Source organism: Silurus aristotelis (assembly GCF_946808225.1).
Source record: "Silurus aristotelis genome assembly, chromosome: 16".
Lineage (NCBI taxonomy): Eukaryota > Metazoa > Chordata > Actinopteri > Siluriformes > Siluridae > Silurus > Silurus aristotelis.
In genome coordinates, this window is record NC_139589.1 from 20,898,058 (window position 1) to 20,915,846 (window position 17,789).

Here is a 17,789-nt window from a genome sequence, read left to right on the forward strand (position 1 = left end):
TATAGAAAGAAACTCTCAGCTAAGGCAAGATAAGAGAGAGTCCATCATTACTTCAGGAAATGAAGGTCGGTCATAACGAAAATCACAAGAACTTTGAATGTGTCCTCAAATGCAGTCTCTGAAACCATCAAACAGTATTATGAAACAGGCTCTCATGAGGACCATCACAGCAAGGGATGACCAAGAGCTACGTAAAGGATACGTTTATTAGATTCACCAGCCTCAATAATCGCTGAATTACATAATTGTTCTCTAGAGTGGCAGACATCTGCTGTTCAGAGGAGACTGCATGAGGCAGGCCTTCATGGTCAAACTGAGGCAGAAAAAAATTACTTTGAAAGAACAACAAGCAGAAGAGAATGGACATTAGATCAGTGGATGTTTTATTCTTATTGCTGTGTCTTTGTTAGACATTCAAAGGGTGAACTGACTGTTCCTGAATGTGTGGTTCCCACTGTGAAGCATGGAGGAGGAGGTGTGATGATGTGGGGGTGCTTTGCTGGTGACACTGTTGGTCGAGAGCACACTTAATCACCATGACTACCACAGCATTTTGCAGTGACATGCCATCCCATCTGGTTTGCACTTGGTTGGACCATAATTGGTTTTCCAGCAGTACAATGACCCCAAACACACCCTTAGGTTAAGTATGAGCTATTTGTCCAAGAAGGAGAGAGATAGAATGCTCCATCAGATGACTTGGCTTCCACAATCACCCCATCAAAATCCAGTTGAAATGATTTGGGTTGAGTTAGACCAAAGATTGAAGGAAAAGCAGCCAACAAGCACTCAACACTTCTGGGAACTCATCTAGATTGTTAAAAAAAAAAAAACATTCTAGGTGCCATTAGCTGACTGCAAGTATGTAAACATGTATGGAGTGGTTATTTGAGTTACCAGAGCCTTCCTGCCAACTTAAAAACCAGTCTCTTCATTCTCCTCTTACCTTATGTACAGCTGGACAAACTGCTGGACAAACTCTAGTTACTGACACATGTGTAAATACCAGAAGGACAGTAATTGTATTACTCAAATACTCAAGCTAGTACACCAAACACCTATGCCATGATCAAAACCACTAGAATTTGATGTTTATTGTAAACATTAACTGAAGCTCTTGGCCCATGTTTGGGTGATTTGATGCATTGCACAGCTGCCACACAACAATCTAATGGGATAACTGTATGAATACACAGAGCAACATGTGTTTCTATTAAAGTGTCCAGTAAATGCAGATTGCTTTATATTTGTACATATTACTCCTAGTGTTCAGGAAGCTAGTTTTCAATTGTATCTCATCAAGCTACAAACAATCAATTATTCAAAGTAGCCAAGAAAGACTTTTTAAAGGTAAAACAGCTAGCTACACTACAAGCTGCTATGAGCAAGCATACGGATCTAAGCGACTTTGTCAGGCGCCAATTGTGATTGCTCGTCAACGGTGGTTGAATTGCTGAAAAGGTTAATGCTGGATTTGGTAGAAAGATTTAGAACACACAGTCCAAAACAGCTTGCTCTGTATAGACCAGTCAGAATGCCCATGATTATCCCTGTCCATTGCTTAATGCACCTACAATGTGCTTGTGAGCATCAAAACGGGATCATGGAGCGTAGAAGAAAGTGGCATGGCCTGATGAGCCACATTTTCTTTTACATCATTTGGATGACTGAGTATGTGTGTGTCACTTACCCTGGAGAAGAGACAGAACCAGGATGCACTGTGAAAAGAAGGCAAGCCAGTGGACACAGTGTGATGCTCTGGGCAGTGCTCTGCTGGGAAAACATGGGTCCTTAAATTCATGTAAATGTTACTTTGATATGTTTCACCTACCTAAACAGACCAAATTGCAGACTAATCGCACTTTTTGCAGACCATACACCTTTTTTTGAACATCTGTGGGATGTACTGGACAAAACCACTGCTATTAATGAGGCTCTACCTTGCAACATGAAGGACTGGGGCAAACAGCTTGATGCTAGATATCAAAGCACACATTTAGATGTTTTGTGGAATCTATGCCTCGACAGGTCAGAGTTGTTTTGGTGGCACAAGTTTGGTGTAGGTCCCCCTTTTTCCACAAAAACAGCTTAGACTGTTTATTATTAATTTTGATCCACCATTGTTACTATTTTACAAAGGGCTTTGTGTCTTTTTTGTTAACACTGACAAGCTGCATTTAAACATTCACATTTAACATTTTATAATTTTTTTTTTTTTTTTTTTTTTATATTAAAGACATGATTATCTTGTAATTGTTGGCATATGATTTTAGTGTAAGAGGAAACAAAAATTTCGAGATGCTTTTATTGGAAAACATTCAACTTTAAGGGTAACTGTTTCATGTTAAGCCACATCACACCTCCCTGTCACTTATTATTTATCCCATAAGACCACACTCTCACATGTTACGTAATACAATATAATCCATACAAAATTTTTAGATAATACAAAAAAAATGCTTACATTATAATCTATAATAAGTATAAGTATATTTGTGCATGAGCCTCCTAAATGTAATCTATTAGACTTCCACATTCACATATTCACCACAAAACATGAGTGTACCAAAACAGAACAAAAGTTCAAGAGCTAATGTCATGTAATTAGTATAACAATAACATGAACACTGACGTCTTTTTCTCCAAGATTATCTGTGACTATCTGAATAGTACCCATTTTCTTTTCTTTAATTTTTTTCTAATATGGATTATTCCTGCATTATTATAGAAAAATGAAATAGAAACTGGCTATTGCGTTGCCCATTAGAAATAAACAGCATGGAATTATGCATAGTCGACAAAAGCTTCACAGAACGCTGACTTATCCACATATCCACTATGCAGCAATGCACTGTGCACTTCAGCATTAGGAAGTACATTTTTTTAACTATACTTAAAAAAAAAATCAGAGAGGGTTGTAAACATAATGTTTTAATAGGACGTCATGCAGATATGTCTATGTAACTTTAATAAAGTTTCCTCATCACAGATAGATAAGTAGCTAAAGAATACGATTGCTTATAGATTTTTGATCTACTTGTAATCTCCACTTGGAGGTGCTGCAGGTCTGCAGTAGAACTGAGACTTGGCAAAAGAGATGTAGTGTGTGAGTGTGTGTGGCTAATAAAATCAGAAGACGGGAATAGGTTTTAGAAGGAAGCTATCCTGAGAGTGATTAGACACATGTTTTTATAAGCTACTTATAGTGGCAGGTAGTGAAGTAGTGAAGCAGAAGATCAGTTTGTGTACAAAACACTCTGTTCGCTGGTCAATCCATGTCCGTGTACTTAGCTATCGCCAGAAGATGTGGGTAGTGACCGAAAGAATAAGGTCACAAGAACAGGCGGTGTAAATAAGGTCGGGAACGGTTAGGAAACCCCAGGAGATGCTGAAATTTGTGGTGTGGGATAGGCAAGCCTGGACTGACCTTCACAGCCTGTTGCCAGTGCAACCCCCACTGAAAGAAAAAACTAACAAATTATTGTGCTGGCAGATTCCAGATATTGAGTCTCGCCAGATTCCCACCCTGTATAGAGGGATCGGCTCAGCCACAAGATATATCCAATGGAGGGTCTGTGCAATATGTGCAAACCTCAATGGCACTATTCTCATGTGCCAAAACAACTCTATTCTCTCTACAGTGACTTACTATTTTCCACATCTGTCTGTAGTTCTTTGTTCCTTTTTTTTTTTTTTTTTTTTTTTTTTTACCACTCAGCATTTTCTGGAGCTTGCTCCCATGCAGAAACAACCCTTAATTATACATTTGATAAGTACTCAAACCATATTAACTCATAGGCTAATATGGGGTAAATTTTTTAGAGGAACCTAGTTATATGAATTGACAACATAAGGTCATATACATTATCAACTTGTGCTGTTAATATCATGAACAGCAGCTACGCTAATTTCTCTCCACTGCTTCTCTTTCTCTCCCCATCCTGAGGCATCCTGAGGTTTGGCCAGCTCCATTCATGTCCCACCTCATGAAGATTATGGACCTTTGAAGAAGTAGATGCCGAACTCGCAAACATCCCGAACCATCTAAAGACGTACCAGTGCCAATTGGATCCCACTACATGTGTGAAGTTTTGACATTGGACCTTCTGGAGTGTTTAAAGGCTCTGGCATGGAGAAGCTGTTGCTGGATCTGTGATGATCACAAATGTTGAGCTCAGTAGCTCCTAGTTTTATAACCATAAAGACTGTATAAGACTGTAGAAAGAACATTACTTATAATCTTATACTCCAGTACTCATGTTAGTTCTCACTCTCCAGTGTTCTGTATTGTTGAAAGATTTATGATCAAACTCTTGATGTCACCCAAATGAGGATGGGTTCCCCTTTTGAGTCTGGTTCCTCTCAAGGTTTCTTCCTCATTACATCTAAGGGAGTTTTTCCTTGCTACAGTCACCACGGCTACTCATCAGGGATAAATACACACCATTCACCTTCACTGTTGATTTCTGTAAAGCTGCTTTAAGACAATGTCTGCTGTGAAAAGCGCTATAGAAATAAACTTGACTTGACTTGATTTTGCATCTGTATTTAATGCAGCATGTGTTTCTGCAGAATCTCCAGTTCAGCTACTGTACATCTTAAAAAAATCCTGACCCCCACACCAAAATAAGGAATTAGAAAAATAAGATTACCTTTTTTTCCAGCATTTTTATTGGAAACCAGTGGTGCACACGCATTTAACCCACTACTAAACACATCCCCAATCTTTGTGCTACAGTATATAGAACAAGAGACAGTGTTCTGTACATCACACTTACCTGTTTTCATTTTATCTTAGTTTGTGGAAATGTATTAGATGTAATTCTATGTTTTTTAGTAAGATCCTGACAGCCATGCAGCCTTTCAATAAAACCCAATTTGGCCTTGAAATCTATTCTGTTTGCTGTTCTTCCTCTACTGTAAATGTTCATAGAGCAAACAGCACGATGCTTGCTTTCACCGGGATTAGTGTTTGTTGCAGTTCCTGAGGTGCAATGATAGTGCTACTGAACTGAACTGGACAGCACAACATTTACTGACTACAAAAAAAAAAAAAAATCATTTTCTGTAGCAGTTCTCAAGCTGTAGATGCCAGTTTTCAGTATCTCTTGTTTTTTTATGGGGGTTTTCTTTTCACGGTTCATAGACAGTGAAATAGTGCTACAAGTATTCACCAACTGACAAAGCTGGGAGTCACTGGGGTTGATGGGAAAGACAGATCAACGTCAGCCGGAGGATGACACAGGTTGAGCCAGAAGTGCTCATCCTGGAACTAGCGAGGGAAAATGAACTGTCTGCTTATCAACACTGGCTTCTCTCTTCAACTCCATCAGGGTTCATAGGTTATCAGGAGCTGCCAGGGAATCTGCAGCACTGCTTGTTGCCGGCTAAAGGAACATCAGCTGCCTGCCACCATTATCCATCAAACTGTTCAAAAAAAGAGCTGAATGGCAACCATCCCGCTGTATCTTTTTTGCTTTGAAGCACCAGGGTGCATCGTTGAACTCTTCCGCCACACCTCTTGCACTTTCTAACTTGCGTATACCACCAATAAACAACCCAGCCCACACAGGCTAATCATTTCAGCTCGTAATCAGATACTGTCTCGCAAAATGTCTGTGATGCTCCTGGGCTGCCACATCATTAAAACTGAGATGAGTGCTTACACCCCCCTGTACTCTCTGTACAGCCGACAGCGAACACACTTTTAAAGATATTTAAATGACCTGATCAAAAGGCATTAATAAAAAGACAGTGTACCGAATGGGCTGAATTAATCAGCGGCATTTTCCACACCGGAGTTCCCTATAAACAGGGATCAGTGGCACGAGTGACTTCAGGTGAGTTAACAGAAGCTGTTGTGAATGATGCTGCTAACCAGATCATAAACTCATCATAAACCACATTTTAAATGAGATCTTGGCCGTAATATTGTTCTTCCACAAACAAATTGGTTTCTAAATGTAGAAGTAAGACCAATGTTCTTGAATTGTCGTTAGGGGCAGCCTTTGTGCTATATAATAATATCATAACATCATTCATCTTTAGGATATTTAAAGGACGTCCTGAGGACGTTAATTTGTTACCTGAGCTCCCGCTACGCACCACAACCCCTGAGAACATTCACACTCTCCAGTTACTATAAAATATGTCTAGTTATATGGTGGCACAGGCATAACCTTGAAAATCTTCCTTCTAGATCAAACAATCTTAAGACTTTGAAGACACTTGCTTTAGAACAACGTTTGGCTGATTCTGAAAAATTCGATTACTGTACGCAAGCACAATGCTTGACTGTAATTATGAATGTTATTGACTTGGTGAACTTATTTGTGGTTGGAGATGGAATCTGGGTGTGATGACCATTTGAGCAAACCCTGCCAAGAACAAACAGAAGCCTGTGGTCTGGATTGCTGGCTGTATCTTTTGCTTATAGCAGCAATATTTCCTATTATTTACTGGAGTACATTATGGATTGCTACTCTAAGCAGAAGACACTGCCACAACCCAAATGAAATTAAACCTTCTGAGGTTTGGGGAACACTTTCGTATTTCGTATTGTCCAGTAAGTCATAGGCAAGTATGAAGGGTCGTGAGTAGTAACATTAACCACTAGTGTTTAAATAGGACAATTTTTTTTATTAATTATTATCATCGTCATCTTTATTTTTAGCTATTTGTTGTTGCTGAGTTCGTAAAGAAACCATGAATTACAAACCATGCAATACTTTATTATTTTATAAAGAGTAATTACTGGTGGAGGTCCCCTGGTGGTCTAGTGGTTAGGCTCTCACCGCTCGGGTTACAGACCCCAGCCACTCTTAGTGCCGGTCCCAAGCCCGGATAAATGGGGAGGGTTGCGTTAGGAAGGAAATCCATCGTAAAAACATGTGCCAAATCAAACTTGCGGATGATCCGCTGTGGCGACCCCTATTGAGAGATGCTGAAAGAATTACTGGTAGAGGAAAGTTTTGGACTCCATACTGTATACTTGTTTTATATACTGTATACTTTTATTTTAGAAAATAATAAAAAAAATGCCTTTCAGAAAAAACATAAGAAAAAAATAAGGAGCAGCTTCATGTCCTAAAGTTGTATTAGGCATTGAGCTCTACTGTTCAATTAATTAGATTGTTTCTCATTGTACTATATGTTCTACTAAACAAGAATTAAAAAATATATAAGTGCATTAGTTTAAGTAGATTACAAAAATAATGCTTTCTATTTTATTTTTGAAATATTATGCAATCATAAAGTAAAGGAAACCTACATTTGAATATAATGGCGTAATGCAAAGTTAGATTTTTGGCCTTTCACAGAAAAAGTTTGGGCACCACTTATTTATACATATTTATTCGTATTAATTCGATTATATTATATATGCTGGCGATATTTCATTTATGACCCCGATACAGAAACAAATCCAATTAAAAGAAAAAATGTGCTCTATATTTTCCGGCAAAAATTCTACACTTCAGGCACCAAATGCTTAGTCAGCAGCAACAATATCTGATACAGTGGAGCCAGAAAAGCGTCCCAGGCCCAGTTGATCTGTTTATCGGGTATCTTCTGTTTTTAAATGCATCACAATGAAACAGCATGATAATTATGTGCAAATGGTGCTAAGCCAAAAACTTGTGGAGCTTTCAACATTTCACAGCTCAAAATGCAAAAGCATTTACAGGCTAGCTGAGTCAGCTAGGGTAGCTAGCCAGATTTGTTTTTAAAGCTTCACAGTATAAAAGCTGTATAGAAGACTAGCATTAGTTCTTGGTATTAAACCGAAGACGTCGTGTTAATTTTATACATATATAAAGGTACTGCTTTGGTCTATAGGTAATAAATATTTGTAAGGGGCATCATTACTACATATTACATACATATTTTTTTGTACACAGAAACCAACCTAGCAAGCTGAAGCATTGGCTAAGTAAGCTAGCCAGCTAATGTTACTTTTCTTTATATACTGTTGCTAATCAGGGCTTTAGCATAACACAATGCATTCTTTGCATATGAAACATTTTTCGATTATTTGTACCAATACTAGACATAGTTTATAAAATAATGTTTAAAGTAATTACTCGTTTTTTTTTATATTTTTCGTGAAAAATCGTGGAACGATTCCATTTTCATTTACAATTCATTATTTTTTATGATGATTGTTGTTATTTTTTAATGCGTTGTGGATCACAGTATTCTGGTCAGACTTTTACGTGTTTATTACCACAAAAAAGGAGAAAGGTTTTGTGATCAGCCCAAAACAAAAATCCTGTATTTCTCTGGCAGACGTTTGTAACTGAAACTAATTGACTATGACATTTCTTATTTCCCAAATCAAGTTTCAAGAACCAACACTATTAGTAATTCTACTCGTCATGTTAGTATTTTGAACCTTCTACAACTACTTATGAGTACCCATTTGTACCTCATTAGGTGTTAATAAGGCATTTATTACATATTTATTCCTGCTTATTTCCTACATAGGTACCTAATAAAGCATCTCTCATGAACATGAACTAAAGAGCAATACGTTCTACTATTTATTCCTGTGAATGGGCAAGGAATCCAATACGACTATACAACTGAGACCCGTACGCCTGTTTTCATGAGCAGACCTTGTACGAGGTGAAATGGAAGCCCGTTTCCAAGGCGACGGATAGTTCACATACCTTTTGTCAGAAATGTATGCAGCGTGTACCGCCTTGCCGGCGTAGAGAAACTGAAGCGTCTCTGCACCCAAACAAAGTGCTCGTCTTGCAAGACGGGAAAATGTTCAGCCCGAGAACACGCTGTATGACAACAAAAAAACAACCCCCAAAGCAGACGCAGTAGGCAACTTTGATTGCTTGCGCTGTGCGTTTTTATTTGTGCGCTGACGGGAGAGAAACGGCGTAGCTACAGCGCCTGTCTTTCGCCGACAGCATCTGTAAACAACGGGGTGAAAAAATTTGCTTTAGGTTCGGACGCAGAAATCAACGGACAGCATACACATTGTCACGGCTCATACCAATCTTTATTTTTCTATAAAAATATTTCCCCTTTAGAAAAGACAGCTTGGAATTGAAATGTATTATTATTTTTTTTTTGCCATACAACCCTTGAAATTAAATATATCTGTATATATAATCCTACTGTATAGAAGTAAATACTTTTAAGCAATCATAACATGTCAGAGAAAGCTGTGAGTGTCCTCTCTGCTAGGCACGACTCAAATGTTCTCTCCGTCGAATTCCTCGGGAAAAAAATCCTTCTTCCTGGGTAGGATTCGAGCTCGAAAATGCTGAATCCCACAAACGAGGCTGTATGTTTCATGCCTGCAAATGCATACTCCAAAATATTGTTCCTTAGAAAAATACACATAGCTGTTATATTAATTAAGAGTCGTTGGTAACCACAAGTTGTTTGGAGGCTGTGTAAACTCTCAGCGAGGGAAATTTAAAAAATACGACACGAATAAAAAGACTTCCAGAAAGAACAAGCCCGGATCAGTGTTCATGGTCAGTTAAAGCACTTGAGGGTTAAGTATACTATCCATACGATGGTATTGTTATGCCTACCGTTATCATTATTTTCCAGACTATAAGATGCCTCCAATTTTTTCGCATCTTCACAGCTGCTGTGTATGACATGTAAATATTTGTAATTACCCACACAATGCATGAATATCTTTTAAAAATAGAAACCGAGAGAAAACCGACCCATCAGGTGAAGTCACATGCGTCAAGAATTAACACGCTTGCAATTAAACAGTAATAGCTGTTTAGAGCACAGCAGAAATGATGGCGAAATGATAAAAGTAACATTTCGCATGGATGAGAGATGTGCAGCTATGTACAGCCCGTTATCACAGATGGCCATTTAAAGAAGTTCCTTGCCTCGGAAAGCCCTTTGAATTGAACATTTATCGTGTGTGTGTGTGTGTGTGTGTGTGTGTGTGGGGGGGGGGGTCTGGGAAAACCTTTTCAATAGGCATCTTTTTTTCCCTATGTTTTTTTCAGGAATTTTGTCCCTCTTTTTTCTTTTTAAAAACTGAAATACCATTTGGAAACCGTGTTTTCGTGTTGTACTGTGGACTGGTGTTCAGAAATAATGGCGTGTTTTTAGTCATGTGATCCATTCAAACGAACAACTCTTCAGTCGTCTATTCTTCTATCGGTTGAAAATAAATAAATATAAAAAGCTGTTTATTACTGAAGTCTTAAGAGGCCGTGCGTTATAGTATTTATCATCTTACTGGTTTTCTCACGTTCACAACATAATTTTCTCGCCCTGAGAAAACAAACGATCGTGATCTCGAAATAACAAAAGTCATTTTCTCGTTATCGTGACTCAATTCGCTCGTGATCTCGACATATACACCCGTTTATATCTCACAGCATAATTGTATCGTGAGAAAATCTCGCGCCGTGTGAATGTTTCCGGTGAACTCTCTATCGAAGTTACTAATTTCCGCCAGCAAATATGGACTTTATCTCTGCATTGAGAGAGAGCAGTGTTTGAGAGTAGAACCTGACAAGAAAGTAGGAAGATAATGTAGGCCTATTGCTAATATTCTAGATTAAGGTTTGCTGTTCTTGTTTATTTGGTTACTGAAATGGTAACAATGCGTTTTATAGCAACTGTTATGACGTCGTAAGAAAACGGGTTTATACACTGAGGTCACGAGGTCAAGTCGCGATAACGAGAGAACACCTTTTGTTATGTTAAGATCACAAGATACGTTTTGTTATGGTGAGAAAATTGTCATGATGATGGGAAAACAACTCGTCATGTCGAGATCAAGAAAATGAGAAAAAAAACCTATTATAAAGCATGGCCGCTTACGACTTCAAACAGATGGAAATGACCTCAAGTTTTGGTGTGGACAAGCAATCAAACCATAAAGCAGTTTTTTTTTTATCTAACCGAATGTAGGAGTGGCGCATATTTCACCACAAAAAAAGTCCTTAATGATTTTTTTTTATTTAGTTAAAAGACTACATAAAAAAACAAAAGCCTAAAGAATACCATTTTCCATTATAATTCTCTGCTCTGGACGTGATTGTTGTCATGATCTGTTTCTCAAATCACAACCCGTTTTAGTAGTCACAAGATGCTACTGTATACCGTTTCAACCGTTTTCTGTTGGAATTGCGCAAAAACGGAAACGTGACATTAACCTCTGAGGACGAACACAAATGAGGTGCCAAACGAGCTCAGAATATGTGCCTTGGCCACCTTTAGTATGTGCACGTTTGAATAAAAGCTTGTTTAGCAAATGCATTGGTAAAAACAGTCTGTCTGGATACTATATCAAACCAGCTACATGCCGAACAGACTTAAGCCTAAATAACTGAAGCGCAGATAGAAAACCTCAGAGGGACGTTCAGGCTTTAGGGATAGAAAACCTGATCTGAACTAATCACAACTCATTGTGTTCAAGTCAGTCATGGAAACCAAAGTAAGCAACATTTGCAACATTATGGACGAACGGTGATTAAATGCATTTAAAACATCAGAAATTTGATTCCCCATGACATCAGAATTTGACTACGTTTTGGGATCTTGTTACACGTCTGCTGTCGTTATAACCAGCGTCTGACATTTTCCCTATATCAATTTAATTATTTTGGCGTATTGGACCTGCGGGTGACGGCGGCAGCATGCAGTGACTCCAATTCGTTCATTCACAGTACAGCTAAAGTTTTTCATTCCATGCTGCTATCATTTCGTAAAGTCCCTAATGTCAACAACGCTCCCTCTCAGCAGCTCGGAATGAAATCTTTAAATGAAATTTTCTTCTCCTTTAGTTTTCGGGGTAAGCGAGACCTTAAAAAGTCATAACTTTGAACAAGTTGTTATGCAAATGGAAAAATAGGAACACATTTCCTCAGTTCTCAAAACTAAAAAAAAAAAAAAAGGTTTCCCAGTCCCTCCACATGTATGGATCGTGCATGATGGGTCATGTAACAGGGTCTAAGTTGTATTTTTAACATTGGATATTATTCAAACAAGCCATTTCACATTGTTCTTAAAAAAAAAAAAAAAGAATAATGAGGGTTTTGACTTTAATAAACATTGCATCTATCGAATAACCCAACATATGAGTTCTTTTTAAACTTATATTAATGTGGGGGTGAGGCATGTTAAAAAAACTGGTGTGACTTTTTGTCTGGAAAATACAGATAAACATCTTTCGCTCTTTAAATGCTGAATATCCTTCTGATTGCACAAGGAAAGAATAAAGCATATGATATTTGACATGGATTTCACAAAGTGCTTGAAATAAACCTGTTTGGAGGCCCACAAAAGAAAAAAAGGAATTTCAATGCAGTTATAATAATAATAATAATAATAATAATAGTAATTATTCAATATAAAATAGCCCGATGTAAGCAATGATCACTGAATGGAGTGTAAGTTTGCCAAAGCATCACTGATTAGAGTGTAAGTTCGCCCCTCTGCTGTCCTTCCCACAAGCCGCTTGCATACGCACTCTCGGTGTCCATGTCCATGCCAGTGCAGGCCTGTGGTGTCCCCGTCATCAGAGTGCACCACATGTGAGGGTGTGTGTCAGTATTAAAAAGGCGATCAGCGGCCAGGCAGGTGCGAGCTGCAGGCGTGGGCTTGCAGACGAGCCGGAGTCGGAGGTACAGGAACACACCTCGTAACCGTTTTCGGCGTGGTCCGTGTGGTGCTGCCCGGTGAGCTGCGAGCCTGTCTCGTTGTTCCTTGTCTCCGGGGCGTCCGACTGCATGTCTTTGCAGATCAGCCAGTCTATTCCGATGGGGCGAGGATACCCTGCCTCGACCTCCATATCGCTTCCTACTACTCGCCAGTACTCCTTACCCTTGAAGAAGTATGAGGCACCTACAAGGACAAATAAACACAAACAAATGACGAGTCTGATCTTTGTTGTCATTACCTGACATTAGTCAAAAACTGCAATAGGAAAACCCAGTGTCCTATAATTCTACAGTGTAATGCTGTAGCATGAAGGAATTAAAAATAGGATGGTCTGTTATATGAAATACTGTTCAGCCCACTTTATTGTTCTACTTTATTGTCCTTTCCATTTTCCCCATGGTTATACTGTTTGTTATGCATGTTGCTTCATCCTAGGTATTTTTGCCGTGTTTATTTTGTTCTCGTGTCGAGACGCAGTGGCCCTGAATATAGAGATAAAAAGAGATAACAATAAAACAAATATTATTTAAAATGCATTTCGTCTATCAGAATATAAACATTTCTTACTGGTGAAATTGGAGATGACAGAAAAAAAATGGTTAATAAGATTGTGAGATGAAGTAGTTAATGGGCATGAAATCGAGAATTTTGTCATGTAAACATTTTTTTTTTTTTTTATGAGCATGAAATAACTTATTTCCAATAAGTCTATTCTTTTGATTTCATAGCTGAACTTTTTTATTGTTTGCATGTTCAGGTTCTATCCGGTCAGATTTCAGCGAAATCTACCGTGAGCCTTTCAGAATCAGCAGCGTGTGCACCCGTATCGCAAGTACATGTTGCTTGAAGCTGTGCCTTAAACCAATAATATTGTGACTTGGCATTGGGACCATCTAGTAGGTGTACAATACCGTCTGCATTTTCACGGCCTTTGATCGGATGGTCAGAGAGCGCACTAGTCAGAGCTCACAAACCGCATCTGTAGCAAACTGCACAAGCTTAAATACATACGTGTGACTGTTTTTTCATTCAACAATTGCAAACAGAGAAGAAGAAAAGTTTTGTTTTGCAGAAACACTTATAAGAACAGTTTCAAAACGAACTTTTTAATAAAAGCTGGACATCGCAAGGAGAGTTTAGCCAAAACAGTTCAAAGCAGCTGTTTTTTTTTCATGAAATATTTATAATTCAAAGTTTTCTTTCCTGTAGAATTTGCACAAAAACTCACAACTTGCCTTCATTTGAAATCCCCATGAAAATGGTAATGCACAGAAAATCCAGGGTCTTGGGGTTTGGGTGGGGGATTCGGGGGTGTGGACTTTCAGCTGTGGCTGCAGTTAAAGGAGACTTGTTGATTTGTGTTTATTGGTTTTCTTGCTTCAGTAATGGAATTCATTCTCGCTGCATGAGACACCGGTCTGTGATGCAGTGCGCTGTTATACTGCGTTTCACTATAAAATTGGATGTTTCTTTAGCTGTAGTGTCATAATGATGGTATTAATAGGTGGACTGAGGTGTGAAATGCACATCCCACCACTGCATGAATGCAATAAGAAGACAGTCTAGACTTTAGATAGACGTTGCTTCACAGAGAAAACATACAAATATTTGTATTTCTTGTTTTTTTTTCCTCTCTCTATGCAATGTAATTAAGAATAACGATCCGAATTTCCAGACAGAGGATGATGCAACAGGAACAACAGCAGCTAGAATGAAGAATGATAAATGCACATGCATGCAGTTTGTACACAATGGGGGCTAGAAATAAAAAGGCTCAGACAACAATCAGACACGCATATAAGAATTCTAATGAGGTCTATTATGAGGATTAAACGCGATCGATAGGTAAAGCGAAGCAGAGATGCACAGCGAGGCGAGTCTTACGCCGTACAAAATAGAACTGAAATAAAACTTTCTTCAAGTTCATCCAACTAGCTTCTAACGAATTCTCTGAAATATGCTGATACTGGATTTCTTGGTCTACCAACTGTCTCTGTCTGTTCCTGCTTTCACCCTTCTCTTTCAGTCCGGCTCCCTTTCCCCAGCTGTGAAGCCCCAGTGGGGTTTTGTCAGGCCGAAGGACTGTCACTTTTTAGCTCAACCTGGCACACAGTCGCACTTCAAACAGCTGTGTGAAACAACCTCTGGTGCTGGCAGTACCTCAAAGAGGCGTACTTCATAAACACACTTCTACAGTCTGGAAAAGAGGTTCAATATAAGAGTGTGATGCAGAGTGATTGTGTGGATGTGTTTGAGACAAAGTCAAAGACAGGAAGGTAGCAAAAGACAAGGAGTTTCAAGTAGACTGACAGCAAGGAAGACAACAACGTCGTGAAGGATGTGTGGTTGCTGGAGAAGTGATTTTTCTGTTCTGAAGAGAAAGATAAAAATTGAGGAAATGGCATGTTAGTGGAAAAAAATGAGTGAAAGAGAGAGAGAGAGAGAGAGAGAGAAGAGAGAGAGAGAGAGAGAGAGAGAGAGAGAGAGAGAGAGAGAGAGAGAGAGAGTGTTGGTCTGTGATGAACCCTGCAGTGTTATCTGGTCCACTCTGCTGAAATCCAGATTGCTGTTATGATTGAGTGATGGGCATGAGAACATGCTTGCCATATCTTATCAGCCTTGTATTATAACAAACACATATACAGAGGCACGATAATAATAGAAGAAGAATTATCTGAATTTGAAGATGGGCCCATGTGTACACAGGCAACGATTTATTTTTTCACTTACAAAATGTGTGTGTGTGTGTGTGTGTGTGTGTGTGTGTGTGTGTGTGTACTATAAAAACATCTTTCACCAAGTTGTGAAAATATAATCTTAAAACCTTATTCCTTTTTTTTTTTTATATATACTGTAACTCTAGAAGTAGTTTTATTGCTAGTCCTTTTGACTGTTTCTATGGTGACAAATACATTGTCACCATGTATATATATTGCACCAATACATTGTTACTTGACTGTGTTCACCTGTGTCATGTCTGTCCGATGGTATCAGATAATGTGTCTCAATCAGCTCCCTAGCTTCTAAGATTGTGAATTGGTAAAACCTATAACAGGGGTCACCAACATGGCACCAGATTGCCCGCAAGGACCACATGAGTCGCCTGCGGGCCTTTTCTAAAAATAGCTCACCATAGCACCACTTACTAGTGAGCTGCATCTAATTTTTGTTGCTATTCTTTTTAAAATCACACTTGCATTGGTAGAAAGTTATATAGTTATATAAGTTTATATATGTTATATAAATAAAATTTGCATATTGATATTGAACTCCCCTTATTTTAGCATTCGAGGTAACAGATGTGACACTTAATGTTATGTCTGTCAAACAAAATGTCACCTACTGTCTACCTGACACTGAGGCACTGACTGGCAGACTACACACTGTAACAGTGATGACTCTATTTCTGTTGACATGACTACGTAATCGGGTTTTAAAGCGTGACTATGGGAACGTAACAAAAACGTTAATAGCGCAAAACTACAAATTTCCTCATCAGTCACCGTAAAAAAACAAACTATGAAATATTTCAGTTTTCTAATAACATGTAGATTCGTTGGCGCAATCACAATTGTGTTTGTCACGGTACTACAAGTAGGTTGGTAGGCTAGCTAGTAGATTTTTTTTTAACAAACCAATACATATATATATATATATACATACAGTAGATCAAAAATTAATCATAGATGCAATATTATATAATTTGACCTACAATTTATAATCTGAGCTGAAAGGCTTCAGAAAATCTAAAATCATATTTAGAAAGAGAGCATAGGGAGCACTGATGTTCGCTCTGCTCAGTTTCGCACAGATTTTGCAATTTAGAAAGTCCTAAAACTGGATTGCCTCCCTAATGAGTGCCCTGATTAGTGAACGATAGAGCTGAATGAGAAGCACCTAGGAACGTCGCAATGTCTTGAAACCTTGTTTTTCTTGTCTCTTGTTTTCAGCCTGACAGGCTTATTTTCTCAAGCATTTCAATTAAAGGTAGCCGCAGTTATTTTCTGAAGCTGTTAGGATTCTGAAGACTTCAAAAGGTCGGAAAGGATACTGTGGGGAGGATGGTGGTGAGAGAAAAATCTCTCTGAAACTGGATGGATTAAAAGCTGAGTAAAACTGTACAAATAAAACAATCTAGGTTATCTTTAATCAATGGGACTATGCAGTTCCATGGAAAATACGCATTTGTGTAATTATTGGCTGGATGGTTGATGATGGCAGGTTTTTACTTCGCAGGAGAATTTATAATGGAGCTGGAGTGATTAGAAATTCGGTTTAAAACTATGTGAACCATGAGTTCAAGTGAGTTCAAATCATGTATAGTCTATGGAGAATTTCTTGTTAATATGGTTTCAATAAAATGCTTCCTATAAGATGCAATTTTTCATAGATAATATCACACTGAATTATAATTTTTTTTTACCTCAGATGAAGTGCCACCATTTTACCATCAACCAACCGAGGATACCTTTTACTACTTCCTGTTTTCAAATGTAAAACATATGTTTAAAAACTTTCTTGTTGTTCAAGCGGCTATCTGTAGCTTTTCGGTAGCAGAAATCAAACGCTAGTCAGGATATTTTTGTCATTTTTTGGCAAGGTTCCTCTCACAACCCCCACTGTTATTAAATTGTTAATATAAATCCGTTCACAGGAGAAACGCTGGTCTCTGTGGGTCGCCAACTCTCAGTCGTTTGAGGCAAAGCGTTGTCTGTACCGTCTGTCAATCATGTTGTGCGTACGCAGCACATAGCTCAAAAGTCATCGCCTTTCATGGTTTTTGAAAAAGCACCAAAGGGAGGTGCTGTACATGGACTCTGTGTTCCTAAATTGCTAGTTTCAGCCAATTTTCGTCAAATTTGCTGACTCTGCCTTCAACAGCTGCGATGAATGAAACTATGAAGAAAGCTGTTCACTGAGCAGAGGCGGGGCATCTCTAGGGAAGTTATTTTAAAAATGTTAAAAATATAACCTGTGGCCTAACATTTCTGCCTACATAAACAGCACAACCCTACGAAACCCACACAGTAAATGAGGTAGTGTTAATGCTAATGCCAGCTAACTAGACATTAGCCATGCTAGCAATAGACATTAACCATGCTCGCAATCAGCTAGCAAAGTTA

The 17,789-nt window shown here is 38.5% G+C and overlaps 1 protein-coding gene across 2 annotated transcripts in view; it reads right to left on the reverse strand.

Annotated features, from left to right (window-relative positions):
* Positions 1-8,991: 8,991 nt before the first annotated feature.
* Positions 8,992-17,789, reverse strand: part of mmp17a (matrix metallopeptidase 17a) — a 93,228-nt gene continuing 84,430 nt past the window's right edge. For both annotated transcript variants that reach the window (XM_083564124.1, XM_083564125.1), the window contains exon 10: positions 8,992-12,849. In XM_083564124.1, the coding sequence (XP_083420250.1) occupies positions 12,524-12,849 (326 nt within the window). In that variant the 3' untranslated portion in view covers positions 8,992-12,523. The remainder of the gene's footprint in view (positions 12,850-17,789) is intronic.